General features: G+C 40.9%; 1 protein-coding gene across 2 annotated transcripts in view; it reads left to right on the forward strand.

The window, feature by feature from the left end:
* Positions 1 to 21,210, forward strand: part of MAP4K5 (mitogen-activated protein kinase kinase kinase kinase 5) — a 95,176-nt gene that overhangs the window by 18,625 nt on the left and 55,341 nt on the right. For both annotated transcript variants that reach the window (XM_063290553.1, XM_063290554.1), the window contains exon 3: positions 11,516 to 11,573. In XM_063290553.1, the coding sequence (XP_063146623.1) occupies positions 11,516 to 11,573 (58 nt within the window). The remainder of the gene's footprint in view (positions 1 to 11,515; positions 11,574 to 21,210) is intronic.

Genomic DNA, 21,210 nt, shown 5'->3' on the forward strand with positions numbered 1-21,210 from the left:
GGTTGACACGTACAGCATTCCTAATCCTTCAGACCATATTTACTTCAGAACTGTTTTCTTCCCTTCTCTCTTCCCTTTTTAATAATAATAATAATAATTTATTAAATGTATATGCCGCCCAACTCCCAACAACTCTGGGCAGCTTACATATTGTTAAAAACATTCAACAACAAGGAACAATACAAAAACACAAAAACAACACAAAACAAAGGAGATGGCAGAGAAAGCAAACCCGGATGAGAACAAGGAAAAGGAAGAAAAGGGGCGTCAATCATCCTCGCCAAAGGCTTGGGCAAAGAGTCACAACTTCAGGGCCCTTCGAAATACCAGTAGGGTGGGGGCTATTCAAATCTTGGGGGGACCCTCATTCCAGAGGGCAGACACTGCTGCAGAGAAGGCGTGTTTCCGGGGTCCCAATAGGTGGCGTTATTTAATCGATGGAACTCGGAGTGCACCAATCCTGCTGGATCATACTGGCTGGGAGACGGTGGTCCCTCGAGTAACCAGGCCCTGTGCCATATAGGGCTTAATAGATATCGACCAGCACCTTGAATTACACTTGAAAGCAAACTGGCAACCAGTGCAGCTCGTGAAACAGAGGTGTTATGTGGGTGTACTGAGGCGTGCCCATCACTGCCTGCACTGCTGGATTCTGGACCAGCTGAAGCTTTTTGTATTCAGATCCAGAGAACTGCTTCCTCTTTAGAGTGAATCATTGCTGGATTTTCATAACCAAACCAGATCATGGTTTTCAGTTCCAGTCTGAAGGTCATGTACAAACTATAGCTTGCTGGTTCAAATGTAAATAGGAAACTGAAATTGGAGCTAAAGGGGAAATAACTGGTGGAATCTGATTTGGAGGATTGGGTTGCATATGTCCCAGCCCATAGTTTTGGATAGATTAATAGGCTGCATTTTCTAGGATTCAGACATTAGAGTTCCAGTTTTCTCTCTTTTGTTACAACCGCCCTCATTACATGCCTGGTTTCAACAGACTTCCTGTCACCATGAAATGTAATGCCTGAAGTCAGTTGATATTTGTGTAGCTTTGCAGTTTTCCTTTTCCTTCCTGACCTTATTCCCTGTTCAATCTGGGAGGTGTGGCACTTTCTCTCCCTTCGTTTTACAGCATAGCTGGTCTTGCAAATGTTGGAATTGCATGTGAGCAAAGACCTGCAACTTGGAAGTCCACATTCTGCAGGTTGGCAAAGCACATTTCTGTGCACTGCATGTACCTTGACACTTTAGAAGATCAAGTAGGGCACTGGTGAGTAACCTGCAGTCTGTCGGGCACAAATGAAGATGTCCATAGGCAAATGGAGACCCAGTTTCACCATGTTGCCTGTTCTTATACTAGACCAGTGTTTCTCAACTTCAGCAACTTTAAGATGTGTGGACTTCAACTCCCAGAATTTCCCAGCCAACAAGTTGCCAAGGTTGAGAAACACTGTACTAGACAATATTGCACTCACTAGACAGACTGGATATGGAAGCACTAGATTGCATTAGCTAGATTAGATATGGAAGGAGCTGTACAAGGTTATAGAAGGCCTTCCTTCCTAAAGACTTTCTGTGCCTTCCATAAATATGCAAGACATAATAGTTGGAGGTGGGGAAAATGTCATGGTATAGAATAGAAATAATTTTAAAGGAACACTCTATCTTGTCTAGACACGTTGCAGCATCTGACTGTGCTCCACAGAAGATAGGTACTGCTAGAGCTGCCAGATTGATTGTTGATCGTTCTCAGAAGCAGATCATGTTCCGTTCTTAAACCTCTTCCCACACGGCTGACTCAGTTCGCTTTTGCCAAGCTTCAAATCTAAATTTGCTGCATTCTGGTTCTTCTGCTTAATACATTTTGAATTAATTCTGTTCAAGTATTGTGATTTGATTACATTTTAATTTGGTGATTGGTATTCGTTGGTATTTTATTTCTCTCTCACTTTTTTACTGGAGCCATCTGCAGAAAGATTCTTAGGCAGAAAAACAGATACAGGTCTCTAAAAAAATCTTCCGGTGGTATTTGCACCACCCTGAAACTTTTATACTTTTTATTGTTGTTTCTTCTACTTTGTTCAAGAAGACAAACCTGTTTGGGGAGTTTCTGAATCTTGCAGAAGTTCAAGAATTTGATTCCTGCTTCCCTCTACTGCTATAAACACTGGATAGCAATCTCTATTGTCATAAGTGATATTTAATCCTATACCCAAGACAACTTGCAACAAAAAAAACTTCTTTTTTAGTCTGACTTTTGTTGGAGCTAGCCAGCTTGGAGCCCTTCCTATAGCATTGCTGTACTTAAACAACACATTTAACTGGGTTCCTGAGTTAACCCATTTTCTGTGTTCAAATGATACACTGAACCATGAAGTAATTCAAATGGGCTGGGTTTATATAACATGCTAAGACACAAAAAATTACCCATGCTAAAACTAACATAGCTTCCTGCATTGTGCAAATGTGGCTACTAGATTTGTAACTAATCTGGTTATGTATGTTGTGCAAACACAGCCAGTTTATTACTGTGGTGAGGTTTAACACACACACCCTGGTAAGTAATTTCACTCACAAGGGGGGAAATATTAAGAGTATATTTCAAGCATATGTTGCTATGCCTTGTGTGTTTCATAACGTGTAAAATCCTAAGCAAGCCTGTTTCTTGATAGGATGCTTCGGAAGACAGGAAGCAGTAGGCCTTTCTTTCCTCCTATCAGTCTTTTTTCAAGTGAGTACATATCCCTGCTTTTTTTCTAATCTCATAAATCATTTTATGGAGGACTTGGGTCACTGTTACCCATGAATACTCTCACTAGCCCCCAGTTGGAGCCTTTCCCCAATTATCTCCATGCTGATGTTGACTTCTTTTGAACCAATGGCTTCCATTTTCATTCATCTTTTCATGAAAGACGGCATTCTTATTAGTGGTAACTTTGGCTCAGTAGGCTAGGGAACAACATGCATTATGTCAGAACCCTCTTTTCCTTTTTTTTTTTTTTTTTTAAGAATAAGTAGTCTTTCATCCAGATAGTTCCTTTTTCCCCAAATCCATCTCTAAGTTTCATTTGTCAAGACAGTATAATATCTGCTTTCCCAACCATTTGACACCGACAGAAGTTGTTCCATCCCCTCAGTGTTTGAAGAGCACTTTCTATTTGCGTGAAATTGTGTCATTTCAAAGAGACTAGTGTTTGTTTTTGGCTTTTCAGGGTCCATCCAAGGGGTTGGGGTTTTCTCTGAAGTGTTTTTCCAACAGTTGCAGCTATCAAGCATTGCTAGGAGCTAGTTAAACACCAATGTCCTCTTCTGATCCATGGTCACTCTACAAGAACTACAGCTTTTTTATGTGGGATTCTCCTACCAGTGTTATACAGGGTAGCTCTTTGGCACAATCGTCTATCTTTATCCAACATTATAGTCTGGACCTCTGTCCTCAGAGGGATGCAGCTTCGCAACAGGTAGTCCTTCCTTTGGTCACATTATGAACATCAGTCATTCTCCAGGTAGCTCTCGTGGTCTCACGATAAAGTAGAACTGATTGTTCACTTTGTACTGAAGTTCTTTGGTCATGTATGAATATGCACAGCACTCCTACTCTACATGGTAATGTAACGTGGTGATGAGGAACCTCATAACTCATCTTGGGGTGCATTGTATCAGTCTTAGGACCTGAAGGTATTCAGCAGGAGCTATGTAAATCACACATGCTATGCCAGCAGCAAGCATTCATCTTTCTGTTTTGGTCAAAGCCCATATAGCTATATTAATACCGCCTCTCCTCCTCTTCTAATCAAGAAGCTTGTACATCTTTATGTCTTTAGGGCTCCTCTCCTAGTAATATTTAAAGATAGTTTCTGGTTAGTGAGGTGTATCTACAAACATAGTCTTGTTTTTCTTTATTTCTCTCTTTCTCTCTCCCCCCCCACCTCTTTGAAGAGCTTGTTTTGTCTTTTCTTGAAAAGGAGGGCCAAGGCCAGTTCTGAGAGGCAGATCTGTTTTAACTGCTGAAGTCTGTGAAGTCTCTGTTTAGGCAATGTTTTCCCAAACACCCTTTCTGAGAATGGAGCCTGTCACCGCTTTCTCTCTCCTAGCTCCAGCTGGGTAACTGTACAGAATCCATAATTGCTGCTGGCAGTGGGGAAAATGAAAAGGCTGTGAATGATACAAAAGGCTGCTGGGTTCCCTTTTTTCCCCCCATAGCAGTCCAAACTGGCTTCCTATTTGCTTAATAACTTGTTGCTGATGAACCCCCAATAAATACCAGGGATACCAGATAGTTGCATCTTGTAAATTGTTCTGAAGATGGCCCTTCCCAGGGTGTGGTATGTATACTCGAGTAAGTGATGTTCCTACTGGCTGTGGGTGTCAAGCTGAAACAGCAGAACTTCCTCCACCAATCTAGAGTACAATAACATTGATATTATAATGGTAGTGATAGTAGTAGTAGTATTAATAGTAATAGCTACCCAACAATTAGCTTGAGATCCTAAAGCCCCTGAGGCTTTTAAATGGTTTTAAAGGCCTTCCCGAATGAGAACAGGCCAAGGACTAATTGCATCTCAGGCAGTGTGTTCCACAGTGTAGGAGCTACTACCACTGAGAAGGCCTTCTGTTTCTGGCCCCCTTGGCTTCACATAGGATAGAACCTTTAGCAAACTCTGCCTAGATGTTTGGACTAGGTAGGCAGAATCATTCTTGGTAAGGCAGTCCCTGATATTTCCCTGAGCTTCTCCTTGTAGGGCTTGTAGCTGATTACCAGTGCTTTGCATTAGTCCCACATGCCTATTGGTTGCCATTGTGGTAACCTCAAGATAGGAGTAATTCTGCAGTAACATGTTGCCCTGATTAGCTCTCTGTCTTCCGCAGTCTGCACCAATTGCCTCTACTGAGTCGTCCTCAAAGGCAGCCTTACATGGAAATAGGAAAAAAATGTCGGAAGCCACAGGTGCGCAGATAAGGAGACTAGCAGACCGGAAGAACAGGAGGCTGACAAGCAGAAATGTCTGGATTAGACTGACCAGACTCAAAAAACCTCTGGGCCAGGTTTAGGCAGCCATTGCCTCTCAGTCTAACAGCATAGCCTTCCTTAGTCTGGTGCCCCACATCATGCTTACAGATGTAAGTAATAGGAAGCTTTCAGTGTTTATTAGAAATATTTTAGGTTCTTGGTTATTTAATAGAAGCAGTAACAGACTCTTCATCACCCTATCTGTGAGGTTTGAGTCTGAATCAGACTCCGAAAACGAAACTTATCCTGAACAGCCCGAGGAAAACAAAACTTACCCGGTAGGAATCGGGAAAACAGATACCCAAAATGACTCAGCAGAGTGGGAGGAGGTGCAAGCGCTGATTGGGCAAAATCCAGAGGAGGATTTGAAACCTCCAATCAGTGCATGAGACAGGAGAACAGAGAAGTGCGCAAATCAGAAGGCAGCCTGGTTGGCCGCAGAAGAGAAAAGGCGCAGAAAGGAACGCATTAAAAGGCAAGCGCGTGCTGAGCAAGCTGCCAGAGACAACCGATCCTTCCAGCTCGTCTCAGCGGAAGAGTCCTTACCAGAGTCAGAAGTCTCATCTGTAGCCATTGTGGAATCAGCACCAGCTTCTTCTAACGTTGTGGGACTGCCTCCCTCGAAAATCGCTCCGATCAAGCCCAGCCTTGCCGGTCCAGCAGATCTCAGCTTTGCTTCCAGCTCCCAGCCTCGCCTCATTGCTTCAGCCACATGCAGTCCTGCTTTCAACTTCAAGCCTAGTTGTGCAGATCCAGTCAAGTCCAGCCAGAGTTCCAGCTCCAAGTCTTATCTTGCCACTCCAGTCCAGCCCAGCCTTGCTTCCAGTTCCCAGTCTAGTCTCGCTGCCTCAGTCACATCCAGTCTTGCCTCTGCTCCCAAGTCCAGTCTTGTCATTCCAGTTCAGCCTAGCTTCACATCCAGTTCCTCGCCTCGTTCTGCTATTCCAGTCACATCCTGCCTTGTTTTTGGGATCCAAGCCTTGCCTCGCTGCTTTGGTCGAGTCCTGTATCACCTCCAGAACCAAGTCCTGCCTTACAGAATCAGTCAAGCCTTGCCCAGTGTCCGTGCCAAGATCGAGCCCAGCATATCCAGTCTCCTCCTCGTCACATGCAATTCCCTCCCTGGGTCTTGCTGCCTCATTGAGGGGTCTAGCTGAGTTCTGCCTAGCTATGTTGCCTCAGTCTCCATTGGATTCTGATCCTGCAGCCTTGCCTAGTTTTCCTTCTCTGCCTGGGTGGACCTGATCTATTGTGTTGCTTGCTTATTGAGGACTTTATTATTGTAAATAGTTAATTGTAATAAAAGAGTTTTAAGTAATCCTGCCTGGCCATCTCATAGTCTGAACAAGACACTATCCTAAAACAGGCTATTAGAATCCTTAATTTGTAAACGCTCAGTTGTAGACTTGTATGCAAGTAAGTCATCCCAGTATGTGGCTTTTGAATGCATTTGTTTATATTCTTTGTCCCAGTGTCTTGCAGGTGGTCCTGATTTTGCCTTCCTGTCTTCTGTGAAGTTGGTTCTGATTGGTAGACTTTGGCAGTCTGATAAAAAATTGAAATAGATTCTGAAGTTAGCCTAAATGAACAGTTAATAAATTTCATAGTCGTTTAAGTAGGTCTCAACTAGGCAGAGGTTTTATTGAACAGATTTAGATTCCCTGTGAGGAAAAGACCAGTTAGGAAAATTTTTAAATGATGTAGAATTACATATTCTATTTCCAAGATCAGTGATGTATTTATGCCTCAAGACCCAAGTTTTCTGAAAGTGTACAATCTTTTGAGAATGATAAAATGGGAAGGAGGGAGGGAGGGAAGGAAGGAATTGAAAACTGAAGGTCAGAAACTGGGAGCTAGAAAATATGTTGGGGGCAAAGAGGAGACACAGGAAGATATGCCAGACTATAGCTTAATCCCTTGACTACTTTTTCCAAGCTTTCACCAGATTCTTTTCACCTATTTCTGCCATCATAAACAGTTTAGAAGCTTTCCTTTTAGTAAAAGCTACAATTTTCAAATTATCTAATGTTGCATCAAGTACCTGCTATTCCAGCAGTCCATGGGGACGAAGATTCAGTTAGACAAGCGTTTTGAATGTTCTTCCTAAATTGCTTCCATAGCAGTACATTTCAGGTTAGGAAGTTTGCATTTATTAGATTACTGCAGTGAAAGGGTTCATTGTAAAAAGAAGTCAAAACTGTTGTTAATTCCAAATACAGACATTCGTAGTATATTACATCTGTGCTTTGACATCTTCTTTGTGTCTCAGTCCATTTTTGGGTACCATTTAAAGTGCTGGTTTTAATATTGGAACAAGTTACTTGAAAGACCGTGTTTTCTAATATCTTATCAAAATCTTCAAATAGCAATTTACTTTCAACAATTTGAGGCTCTCTAGATGTTGGATTTCAACTTCCATAATTCTTCTCAGCCTAGCTAAAGACTATCTGGTTGGAATGGTGGAGTTTTAGTCAACACATAGCGAGCATAAATTTCAAGAAGGCTGCTTCAATCAGAGAAGTCCACTTGTTTCCATTGTATAAACCTACAGTTCAACCTTTAAGAAAAACATAATCATTTTCAGAATCTGTATTTTAATTCTGGACTTGCTGAAATTTAGTTTTGTATTTATGGTGTTGTGTGTTTCATAGCCACTTTTAAATTCCTTCTTTAGATGTTTCAGCCTCTGAGAGTAGTGTTTTTGTTTGTTATTAGGCAATAGACAAATGCCTAGGCAGGTGGCAACACTTAGCTAACCTCTTCTGGTCTCAGAAATTAATCAGGTTCAGCTCTGGTTACTATTTGGATGAGAGATTCCCAGGGAATACCAGGACTGGAGTAGACTAAGAGTTTTTTTCCTGGAAAAAGGAAATACAAACCATTTTCCTACTGTTACTAAGACAACTACTGTACCTGCATGGATATTTCACCAAGGGTCAAAGTGAATTCAGAGGAGGGTTTATCTTTAGCACCCACATGCAGTAAGTAAACATTATATTCTCCTGATTATAAAACTCAGGGGCAGGATTTGGAGTTGTCCCTTGGCCTTGCTGGTTGGGATGATGGGAATTGTAGTCCAACCATTTTGGAGAGCATCTGTTATAGAAGGCTATTGCATACAATTCAGGGTTTGTTGTTTGTTTTAAATATGCTTTTCTATTTAAACAATTGAAATGGCTATGAAGGTGAATTTTGGAAACATGAATCTGAGAACTCAGAAACCACAGAAGAGGATCAAGCAAAGCAAGATTTAGTGTTTTGGAGTTTAATATCCCTTGTGGGTAGCAAAATTATTATTGTTCTTGGTGCCAATTGTGTTTAATTTATTCAGTTGATTGATGGTTACGTGTGTATTTGTTTGGATCTGTATGGAAGTGCTTGCACGCTTCCAGGAATGGAGGAGAGTGGCAGACTGAACAGTCAATTTCCCGCTTTCTACAGCTTCTATAGTTTCCCCACAAATCCCCTGCATAACTTTTAGCTTACTAAGACCAGCAAGCTTGCTTAATGGCCACTGAGGGCCTTGATCAACCTGTTTCAGCTTCCTGCTTTGGAGTACAGAAAGAGGAGGAAGGGGTTGAGCACTTGCAAGGCCAGAATAGCTACATGATACATTCAGTTTTCTGGCTTGCAGGTTACGTGAAAGAATGAAAAGCAGGGTTTTCCCTGTTGAAATGCTCTTGTTACCAGGGATAGAGTAAATAGTTCAGCTCGAGTTCAAGTGTAACCTTAACAAGTCTTAACTCTGCTGGAACCCTCATGGACTGTGAATAAAAAGGCAGCAAGTAACTTGTATTTTTAAAGATATATGGGTTGTCTCCTGCCTGCTGGAGCTGCTACTTTAATTTCCTCAAAACCTTCCACATGCAGTTCTGGGAGTTTTATGGTTTTCTGCAAATCAATGGAGAAATGAATCTTAGGAGGAAACTAGTTATTTGAAATCTAGTACTTTAAGTTGCCATCCAAAGCTTCCAGTTCTCCAGATAGCCATAGCTGTGGAGCAACTTCCTCACAATCCATTTTAAGGGTTGGTGGAGTTTTTTTGGATCATATTTTTATTTTTAAAAATTCTGCTCTATCACATGCAGAGAGGACTGAATGTACCCTGCTTTGGCACAAATGTCTTCCTGCAACCAAAGAAGGAAGCAGCTGTCTTCCTGGATTTAGGGTGACCCTCCTAGTCCTTTTACCCCATTAAGCTGTCAGGGAGGAAGTGCAGGACAGGGGCTTGTTGTGACCCAGAAGATTAGGACAGAGCAGAAGAAAGATAAGCGCAGGAAGGTGAGGAAAGTGCCTTCATCTTTCAGTGGTAGCATTGAGAATGGTGATAAACTACCAAGGCTGTAAGTACCTATTGGGAAAATTTACAGTACAACCTGGAATATGGGGGTTCCTTTAAACATGAAGATTTGAGTGTGTTCGCACACTAAAAAACATCTGCATTGGCTCTTGATCTTCTAAAATTTGCACAGTTAAAAGAGGATATGATTTTGTGGATCAGTTATTGCTCTGAGTGTCACACTGTATGCCCTTTGCAAGAACTACACCTGCAGAGTTTACTGCATGTTATTTTAGGTCTGGGCTCATTCGGTGATTTGTTTGTGTTAATCACGATGGCATAGTGATGAAGGTGCTGGGCTAAAGAGATTCATGCCCAGGTTTATCCTAGCCATGGAAACTCATTAGGTGACCTGAGGCAAGTCAGTTTCTCATCCCAGCCCATTCTTCTGGGTGGCGGTAGAAAAAAAATTGAAGGGAGATCCTCTGTAAGCTCCTTCGTATTCCCAGAAGAAGGGCAGGATATTACTCTAGCAAATAATGTTTGGCTTACCATGTTACCTAACCATTTTGGCTTATAAACCATGGTTTATATCTAGCTGTAGTGGATTCTACTCCTTTTCAGTGTACTTTTCAGTGATCCATGGTGAAGTAAACTGGGTTGCTTTAAATGTGAATTCAGTCAGAATGTAGGGATTGAGTGATGAACTACATTGGAACATTTAAAATTATTTCCAAATTGGGCACACACATTTAGTGGTCTTATTAGGATGTTATCCATGTAAGAGGTGGGGCCAGTCATGTACGTAAATATGCAGCACTGCCAGAGATTCTGTTCTTTTATCTTCTCTGGTTTCACGAAAATCTCAATACTATGGACTATTACTCTTAACCAACCATGGTTTGACTGTAAGAGAGGCCTAGCTAACTGTGGTTTTTAAAAAGGCTGCTTCAGTTGGCTGGATTCGCTCCACACATTAAGGCATAACACTTTGTTTGTAAACAAAAATACTTTAGTTCATAAGTCAAAGTCAAACACTCTTGAAGTTTAGTGAGATGTATGAAATCATTCTTAGCCTTAACCTCAGTCACTAATGCAATATTCAACTTTACACAAGGAAATTTACACAAGACAGCAGAGTCTGGGGAAAGAGAGTGCATAAACTTGTGGTGTGCCTTCCATTTTGCAACCACAATCAAAAGATGGCTCTAATTGCAACTGTACCTTTCCAGCATTGTTCATGATATAAATGCAATATGAATTGCTACAGACTTTGTAAACAGGTAGTTCTATAACAGTGGTTTTAATTATTTGCCAGAACAAGTAAATGCAAATCTACACAAAAGGGGCACTATAGCCTCTCATTCTTGTTTTATTGTTTGCAACAAAAAATCCAAAGCAGCTAACATCTGCTTAAAGAAATAACTGATGAGCAATAAAAGACTAATGATTCTGTTAAAGATAGAAATGTTGGAGCAGCAAACCATCATATCAACAAATAACTAACAGAGTCAGACTAAATTAAAAATCTAGGAACAACACAGAAACCAGTCACCAGAAAGACAAAGCATCCAAATTTTGTGCAAAACTTAAAAAAAATGGTTTGGATATTAATTGGATATTAATGGAAAAGCAGTAAAAACTTTTAGGGGAAGGAAATTTTAATATTGGAGGTGATCATAAAAATTTTGCATTTTCTTTTTGTGGCAGCCTTGTTTCTCATTTTCTACATCTTCTTATGATAGGGATATTGACATACTGCATACACCACATCTAGTCCTGTGGAGTGAAGTGATTTATAAATATTATAAATGAATAAACAGATCTGTCAGGAATGTGCAGATTTCCATGATTTTCAAAAGGTCCATGTGGCAAACATCTAACATATTGCAGCTACCACAAAAGCCATCAAATGTGGAAAACACAGATTTGATTCCTACTATACTAAGCTAGGATTTTAAAATTATGGTTCACTGAACAAGCCATAATGGTCTGGTTCACCCATAACACTAAGCCATATAGTGAGTGGATTTGCACAGCAAACAAGTCAGGTTATATATGATCCAGACCAATATTGTAAGAGCCTATTGTGGGTAACTATGATTTGACTGCCAGATATTTCAGTACAGCTGCATCAGTGTGAAAGAATTCTGTTTGCTTTCTATGTATCATGGAAAAACCTGTACCTATAGTTTGCTTACATCTAATTGTCATATTTGTTTCTCTAGGCCAGAAATGTGCACAATGGCGAGTTGGCTGCAGTTAAAATTATCAAACTAGAACCAGGTAAGCTCCCTTCTGTTTTCTAATGGTATTGGTTTTCTTAATCACACTGCTCATCAAATTCTTATTCCAAAGATCTCAGAGCAGTTCCCTCTTTCCCTCAGTTTATCTCAGTGTTTCTCAGCCTTGGCAACTGTAAGAAGTGTGGACTTCAACTCCCAGAATTCCCAGCCAGCACATTAAAGTTGCCAGGGTTGAGAAACCTTGGTTTGTTTGTTCAGCAGCAACCCTGGGATGAGAGCCAATCTTTGAACAATGGTCAATACTGACACTTCAAGGATACTTCAAGGGGAATAAAATGCACCCTCCTTGGTATAGTTCTGGTGTTTTATATTCTGTGCCACATTTTTGGAGATGTCTTAGGCTAGAATTCTGGCTAAACAGAGAGCCAGAACCCATGTTCTTCCCATTTCTGTTTAATCCTGTCTGCTCTTCTACTTGTCTCCCCATTGTGATTTTTTTCTGAATTGGATGTGATTTTTTTCTGAAACATGGCTTTCTAGTTGCAGCCCATTGTATTCATATTTAAAAAAAAATTGTGGGAGATCAGATGTCTTTCCATTGTAACAGAACACGGTCAACAATTTCAGCTTGTTTCCCTTTATTTGTTCATTTTTTTGGCATTGTTGTTTATTCGTTTAGTCGCTTCCGACTCTTCGTGACTTCATGGACCAGCCCACGCCAGAGCTTCCTGTCGGTCGTCAACACCCCCAGCTCCCCCAGGGACGAGTCCGTCACCTCTAGAATATCATCCATCCATCTTGCCCTTGGTCGGCCCCTCTTCCTTTTGCCTTCCACTCTCCCTAGCATCAGTATCTTCTCCAGGGTGTCCTGTCTTCTCATTATGTGGCCAAAGTATTTCAGTTTTGCCTTTAATATCATTCCCTCAAGTGAGCAGTCTGACTTTATTTCCTGGAGGATGGACTGGTTGGATCTTCTTGCAGTCCAAGGCACTCTCAGAATTTTCCTCCAACACCACAGTTCAAAAGCATCGATCTTCCTTCGCTCAGCCTTCCTTATGGTCCAGCTCTCGCAGCCATATGTTACTACAGGGAACACCATTGCTTTAACTATGCGGGCCTTTGTTGTCAGTGTGATGTCTCTGCTCTTAACTATTTTATCGAGATTTGTCATTGCTCTTCTCCCCAGGATTAAGCGTCTTCTGATTTCCTGACTGCAGTCAGCATCTGCAGTAATCTTTGCACCTAGGAATACAAAGTCTTTCACTGCTTCTACATTTTCTCCCTCTATTTGCCAGTTATCAATCAAGCTGGTTGCCATAATCTTGGTTTTTGAGGTTTAGCTGCAAACCAGCTTTTGCACTTTCTTCTTTCACCTTCATCATAAGGCTTTTTTGGCATAACACTTGGATTTTAATGTGAGTTAAGACTCTGGATTAATGTTTCTCAATTTTCAAGAAGCATGGACCACTAAATAAACACTCAGAAAATGAAATGCCCACTCAATTAAACAACACTGTCTCTACATTTTTCTCTTTAAGAGCATGGGAGTTCACTTTTTTTGATGAATAACATAACTAGTTGCATTTGTATATGTCTTTTCATCTCTTCCCATTTTAAAGATCTTTTTAAACTAAAACCTATATCAAAAACATTAGTCCAAAATTTACCATTTGAATCATTTCATTCATTCATTCATTCATTCATTCATTCAATTTATATAGCCACCCATCTCAAACCAGTGACTCTGGGTGGCTAACAGTCATAAAAAAAACAGTCAAACAATTAAAACACTACAAAAGAAATTACAGTTAAAGAAATGAAAATTTTATTATGTATCCCATGCCATAATCAAACTCTAAGCACAAACTTTCTAGTAAAAATGTTTTAAATAGAAAAATGGATGAGTCAACCTTGAGTGCATTGAAATCTCATTTTTAGATATTCATCATTATATTTTGTATTCACACTTTTTCTTTTTGGATTGCTTGTGTAAAATCACAGTTCCACTCAGCTGTGGAACTCACAATCCATGTGGACTCACAATCTGTAACTGCACTTAGACTTAGGTTCACTACTGTTGGTTTTATGACTTTTAGTACTCATCTTGTTCCTTATAGTTGGTTTATAGCAACTTCCCAAGACTATACGTCTCCAGAGTAGCATGGATTTAGGGGCAAATGCTGGATATAGGCACATAGACTTAATGATTTCATATAGAGCCTTATGATATCATAATCTGCTTGATTTACAAACCATAATAAAGGTGGGATAAAAATAAAATTATTATTATTATTATTATTATTAATTCTCAATGTGCTGTAAATCCTGCCTACTTTCCGCTGCTCTGTCCTTACTAACTGCTGATTGCAAGCACTTTTAGGAGTTCTACAGCCTGCTGACTGAGTGTGAAACCTGAACTGGGAGATGGGTGTGTGTGGTAGGCAAATAGGCAGGCAGTGTTTGGTGGGGGGAAGCACAGGGAATGTGCCTTCTACCTGATGCCAAGGTGCAGGCAGCGGGGAAAATGTTTCCCAAGGTTGCAGAGCAGCTGGGGTTCCTGCTTTGCTGCAATGCCATTCAGTTAACTGTGTCTTGCAGCTGTGCAGATTGGCTGGGATGAGAGCCTCCTTCAGTTCTTTCAGAAAGCATTTTGGATCATCATTCTGATGGAATGGGAGATAGATAAATACTTTTTTATTTTTACAGTAGTTACATATTTGTCTGTAAAATTTTACTTCATTTTTCAGCCTAAGGGACTATCAGAACAGCTCGCTTAAGATTAGTAATAAGAACAATAACTGCAGGAAAAATAGTTTCTGCCCCTAGTCTTACTATCCCAAAGCCACAACACTAAAGGAAAAAAGGATGAGGAAGTAAGAAGAGCGCTCAGGTGTACTTAGTTCTTCTAAGGCCCAGATGCAAGGGAACCACTTCAGGGAGAAGAGAAGGCAGATTCTGAGTAAATGTTAGAAGAAGCCTGCTAACAATAAGAAAAATTTGAGAATGCAACTACCCTGAGAAATAATGGATGCATTCAGTCAGAGGTCTTAGACTCCCAACTATCTGAGATGCTTGAATTTGGATTTCTGCACTGAGTAGGGACTGGTGTGAGTGGCTATCATGGCCCCTTCCAACTCTCCTATTTTATGAGTCAAACAGTTTCTCATAGAGGTGTGCAGTATTCAGATCTGGAGCAAAGATGCTTTAGATCCAAATACCACCCACGTCTGGGCTGTCAAGCAGGCCTGCTGATCTGACCTTCTGCTAGCAGCTTCTATTCTTCAAAGGTTGGGTAGCTGCCAGGCATGGTTGCTTGCACAATCAATTGCCATCTGCTGGCTGGAATAAAAGCTTATTTTAAGTAACTGCAGCTGATTAAAATTGATTTTTCTTGAGCAGAAATTTGAAGGGGGGCAGTGTTTAGAAGATGGGCCCAGGTATTGCATGTAGAAGCACCCAGAGTGAATCCCTTGTGCGTCTGCCTGAAATGTCGCAACATGGGAATCGAAAGGATTCTGTCTGAGTTGATGCTAACCATTTTTCCATGACAAATTATCTTAGCATTGAACATAGTTGGGAAAGTAATCTGATGAAAGTCTCATAAAAGATCAAGTTAATCACCTCAGCAACAGCTCCTTCTGTTGTCAAGGCCAGATAGCCCACTAACCTTTGTATCACTTGACACTTCCTGTTTATTATGATTAGCAGCAAACAACACCAGCAAAAAACCATTGTCTAGGTAGGAAAGGTTCTGCTTTATGGCTTCTCCTTCATCACACATTGTGTTCCTGGGGTAATAACAGGTGCTTAACAGTTAGCTAGAATATTAATCACTGAATTAGGAGGCTACATCAGACTATGGGCGGGTAACTAGCCTGTATGTTTTTTCTTAATTCATTCAGTCATGTCCAATTCTCAGAGACTTGCCTAGACAAGTCCCTGCAGTTTTCTTGGCAAGGTTTTTCACAGGTGGTTTGCCATTGCCTGCTTCCTAGGGCTGAGAGAGAGTGACTGTCCCAAGGTTACTCAGATGGCTTTGTGCCCAAGGTGGGACTAGAACTCACAGTCTCCCAGTTTCTAGCCCGGTGCCTTAACCCCTACACCAAACTGGCTCTCTAGCCTGTACGTAACAAGCTTTTATTACAAAATGCAATCAAAGTACTCCTTCAAAGCTAAATTCTGGGTCATAGTTTGGATTCAGTGGAGACAGCCAAACCTTAATATGGTTTAGTTGTTATGTAAACACACTTAGTATTGTGCTTTACAAACCACTGGTTTAACTTTAGAAAGGTCCGATCTTTTTAACTTGCATTTTAATCCACCTGACATAATTTCACCTCCCAAAACCTATATGCCAACAAGTTTTTAAAATGTTACTGATCTGGCTTGTAACTCAAAAATGGGAAATTAAAAGGCTATTTTGAATATGGGGAAAACATGTGCTTCAAAAAAACCCACCTTTATTGGGTAAAGGTGTGCAAACATATAACATGTTAAGGAAAACTGATAAACAATGTATATTGAGGAAAAGCATATGTAAAAATTAGTATGTTTTATAAAAGTGCATATAAAAATCTGGTGTTATCAGACCTTTGAAGGGTTTCCAGGTCAGGAAACAGACTGCTCAAGAATGACTGGAACTTGGTATACAAGGTTATCTTTTTGGTTCATAAATCAGGTAATTTGATGGTGATTCTGCTGTATCCCATCTCATTTTTCATCCTGTTCAGACTTTCTGTACATTCTAACAGTTTTGTCAGGCGAACATTTTTTCATCTGCAACGGCGTATCTGTGTGTGTGCCTGCATGTGCATGTATACATATACCCACAACACACAACTAGAGTGGGGCACTTCTTTCAGCTCATAATGCTTCAGGCTTCAGCCTTGTATCTGTCAGTGTGCCAGAACTCCATGTGACATCTATTTTGAAAAACCTGTCAGCCAGTTCCTAAGGAAGTTTTGCATTATTCAGTCTGAGATTTGGTTGTACAGCTCAGGAAAGTGATGCATCATTCACAGCAGTCTGAGATGAGCATGACCTGGACGTAAGAATGTTACTGTAAAGGTTTGCTGCTGATTGCCCTGAACGTGGGCCTACAGAAAGATTGTCTTGATCTCTTGTCTTGCCTGTAACCTCTGATTCTTTCTGCATCACCTGAGTTAAAAAAAGCAGTGCTTGATTCAGAGCTCAGGGCTGCCATGAACGTAGCAAAGAGCCACCAAAAAAGTCACTCTGCATCTAAAGTACCAAGGAAGTGCATGTTCTTCACTGCTGTGTTGTAAAGAGTGATAACTGGGAGACAAATATGAATTGGGACTGCAGCAATAGGGAATATAACTCTCTTTTCCCTTGCTGCAATCATAATGAAAATCATTTCTCTGAATGGTCTGGTTGCATGGAGGGGTGGAGAGTTGTGCTTTTCTTCCTCCCCTTAGCAAATAAAACAGGAAAGTGTCTCCGGTCTTGCTGCTTAATCCCCAGGCTGCAGTGGGTTGAGTTTGGCTGTCTCCTCAATAGCTTACATTTGATTGCTTTTCTTTCCAAGAAAAATCAAACAAGTATCTGTTCTAAGGTTCCTCAGGCATAAGGCTCAGCCTAGGAAACGTAACACGGTGAGAGCTCAACAGTCTTTGCATGTGGTCAGGCAGTCTTATCTGCATTAGCAATCAGCTGCAGCTTGTTCTCTTGTACAGATGTGGGATTTACAACTCTCTTTCAGGGTTTGTGGCTTCCAGTCAGACCTGGGCCTCCCGGCCTCCCACAGCACCTCATAGTCTAAAAAGCAGGTTGCATAATAGCAACACAAGCAAAGCTGACGTGGTTGTATCGTCTCCCCTCTAGGTTATTATTGAGTATTGTTGATGTTTACGGAGTATTACAGAACTTCACAGGCAAGAATAGAGCCCAGGCTTACCCTGTAGGCGTACCCCATAGCTCAGCAGCAGAGCTCCCATTTTACATACCCTTGGGCTGAAAAAGGGAGAAGAACTTACCTCTGTCTACTTTCTCTTTGCAATACATGATTTTAAAGCCCTCAGTGATGTTCCCCGCTATTTTTTTCCAAGTAAGAAAGTCTCAAACATTCTGTTCTTTTCTCATGGGGAAAATTGATCAAGCTCCCTGATTATTTTAGTTACTCTCTCCTATTTGCGTTGTTGTTCTGTTATATCATTTTTCAAATAGGGTGGCTAGAACGTTATATAGTATGCTAGATGCAAACATACCATAAATGTGTATAAAGATGACAATGTTGGCAGTTTCGTTTTTAATCCCTTTTCTAATGATCTGTAGCACAGAATTTGCTTTATTCACAGCTGCTGCACATTGCGTCTACATCTGTCTACATCAGTGTTTTTCAAACTTGGCAACTTTAAGATGTGTGGACTTCATGCTGGCTGGGGAATTCTGGGAGTTGAAGTCCACACATCTTAAAGTTGCCACGGTTGAAAACTACTGGTCTACATTGACCCCAAGATCTTTTCCCTGGTTAATTATAGATATCTCAGACCCCATCAGTGTGTATGTAAAGTTGGGGATCTTTGCCTATCACTTTACACTTACCTTGTTTAAGAGGGGGAAAAAAGAGCAAAATAAATTGTGCAAGTAAGGAAACAGAGTAGCAAACAATGTAAAATTCCAACCCCTCATTACTTTTCAAGGGTTGGCTGACTGTTTTGCATCTGAGAGCACTAGACTGTTGAATGCTATCTTTGTACACAAAAAAGTGATGTGTATGTTGATTGGAATTTGTCATTTATTCCTTCCTGGCAAATACGCACAGACACTGTTTTGGTGGCCCTTGGCAAGTCCCTGTCATGATCACTGATGAATTTGTGATTTATGTGGTGTTCAGTTGCTGGGAGCTGCACCATCGCTACCCCTACTCTATCCTTGTGTGTTGTTGTGTGATGATACGGATGTTGATAGCCAATCCAATAACTGCATGTTCTGGCTTAGCACAGGCTCAGAAGCTGTTTTCAGTATTTGCTTTCTGGACTTGTTGACTGTTGATCTTGTCCAAGTATTTAGCTAGAGAAGGCAATTATAATGGGTGAAAAACAGCAGTCAGGGGACTAGCTTCCCATGACTGCTAGCTTAATGGGGGCAGGCAGCCAACTGGATAGAGGGATCTACTTCTTTTTGAATTAAGCACCCTCAGGAATGGTGGAAAGCTGTGTTTTGTAACACTGCCTAACTTGTTTGGAGCACCACTCTGTACAGTGACCTTCCCTAATCTAAATGGTTATGTATGTAGTCCGGCACATCTCAGGACAACCAATAAGCAAAATGAAGGGGATACTGGGATCTTGAGTGAGCATTCAAAAACGTGAAATTTCAGCATTCTTGTACAAGATCTCAGAGGGTGAGGGGTGAGATTGCCAAAAGAAAATCACAGGAGATTTGAGGAGGTTTTCCTGGCCATTGCATAAGGGGATACAATGGCACCTGAAAAGATTACTGACCTCTGCTGTAATCCATCCAGGTGTGTGTTCTTTCTTTCTAGTGTTCTTCCAATGGGAAAAAAAATGCAGAGCAAAGTTAACCAGGTGGGGCTGGCTCAGTTTCCAGTAATTTCTACCAGCATATTTGAGGTAGTGAAGAAACAACTGAGTGCACAGTAAAGAAGGCAAAATCTCATGTCTGCTGAGTTCATCTGTGTCATTGGGCAGATTTAGCTCTCATTACAGTTCTTGTTCTTCATATGGACAAGCCTTTCCCTCCAAGCAGTCTCCTCCTTTTGTAAAGATTATCTTGAAAAAAAAAATGCCTACTGCAGCTGTTCAAATTCAGCCTGCCTTGAAAAGCCTTAGAAGGAGAGGTAGGCATAAACTACAGTAGTCTTTTGAAGTACCCTTAAAACTCATGGCACAGCTTAACAACTGTGCAATTTAGCAGTAGGGAAGGTTTTAATAAGAAAATTCAGAAGAATATCATTCTTGAACCGAAGCATTCAATAATCAATATATATTAGGGAAAGGCTTATTGGAAAATGTGGTTTCGATACAGCAGTAAAAATAGAAGGCAACAGATGGCAACAAAATTATACCCAGAGACTTAAATAAAAGCAGAAAGTTGTTCTAAGTTAAGATATCTTGCTTGCACTTTGTATTTTTACTTTATAGAAAAGATTTTCATTATTTTAACCTTGTTTATCTATGATAGAAGTGTAAGTCCATTGATGATTGGAATGGCATAGAAGCCTAATCAAATAAATAAATAAATTGAGAGAAAGCTGGTTTCTTTCATGACATCTTTGATTATTTCATGGGAATTCGAGATCATTGGAAGCCAACTTACTGTGACTGAGACAGAGACTGGGTTCCCACATTACAGTAAATCATAATGTGACTTATTTGGTTTTGTATTAATACGTTCTGTGAACTCCACCAGTTATGATTTATTTGTCAAGCCATGGCTTACTGCAGTGTATGATCCAGGTTGAAGAGTGATTTGGACTAATGTCAACCCAAACTGTTTCTCCGACGTAAGCAGTTCAATAACCAATCAAAAATTGCTTAGAAAGACAGTCTACCCTATGCAACCTAAAAGGGAGGGACTCTGATTAGCAGCAGCCTGCCACTAACTTAGGCAAAAGACTTATTGTCCCATTACCTCATCGTAAGAGTATGAGAGGAACTAAAGCTAAGTCAGACCAAAGCCTTGTTTGGTCCAGCCCCCTGCTTCTACAGTAGCTACCCAGATGAGAGACCAGCAAGGAGAATGGTGGGTGTAAGAGCCCTCGCTGAATTTTGCTACCTCCAGTGCCAAAAAATGCAAGACATCATGATTAGCAGCTATTGACAATCACATTCTTTATTAATTTTCTAATTCCCTTTCAAAGTCAGTAGTAGCTGTCACCACATTATGTACTAGCACATTTGTTATGGTGCCATTCCTTTCAGTTGGAGATGCCAGGAATTGAACCTGGGACCTTCTCTGTGCAAAGCATGTACTCTACTCTATGCCACAGGACCTTGTCCTGTGGGACACCCCAGTGCTTCAGCCTGGTTCAAAACTCATTGTGATAGTGTGTGTGAAGCCTTTCCCTGAGTCCTCTCTGAAGGCCAGAGGAATCGGGAGTGGGGCTAAGGAAGCTAGAAGTGATCTCTTTCACAGCATGGCAGATCATCAAAGATCTCTTCCCACCTCCAGGCCTCCAACTCTCATCAAGTCTCTCCCTGAGGAAGTTCACTGGATGCAACCAGCTTGAAAACTGGAATGGTTCTGCATATCCAGGCGATTTTGTCATAAACGAGCAGAGGAATTGCAACCAGCAGACTTCATAAGATGTTTCCAGCTTGAGTGCATTCTTTCAGGTCACTGAGGCATACAGGGTTGCTGGTACTTCTTGCTTTCAGCTAGAGAAAAAGCAATCGTGATGAAGTTTGGAAAAACAGTAAAATGATGCACTGAGTAGATTATATTTTGAGGGTAAAAATATAAATGGAGGACAGTTCATGTTGATTAAGCAATGCGCTTTGGGAATTTTTGGTTAAGGATCATTCATGTGTGCTTGGTTGCTCTTTCAGGCTCTTGTTCTGTGCTCTTTCTTCTGTTTTTACATGAGCCAGTTTCCTTTTCACATACCTAGACTGGGATCGTTTTGCACCCCTCACCGTTCCCCCAACAACAGTGGATGAGTGGGCATTGTTTTTGTTCTAGGGTGCTGCCTC

This window comes from Candoia aspera, chromosome 1 (genome assembly GCF_035149785.1).
Source record: "Candoia aspera isolate rCanAsp1 chromosome 1, rCanAsp1.hap2, whole genome shotgun sequence".
Lineage (NCBI taxonomy): Eukaryota > Metazoa > Chordata > Lepidosauria > Squamata > Boidae > Candoia > Candoia aspera.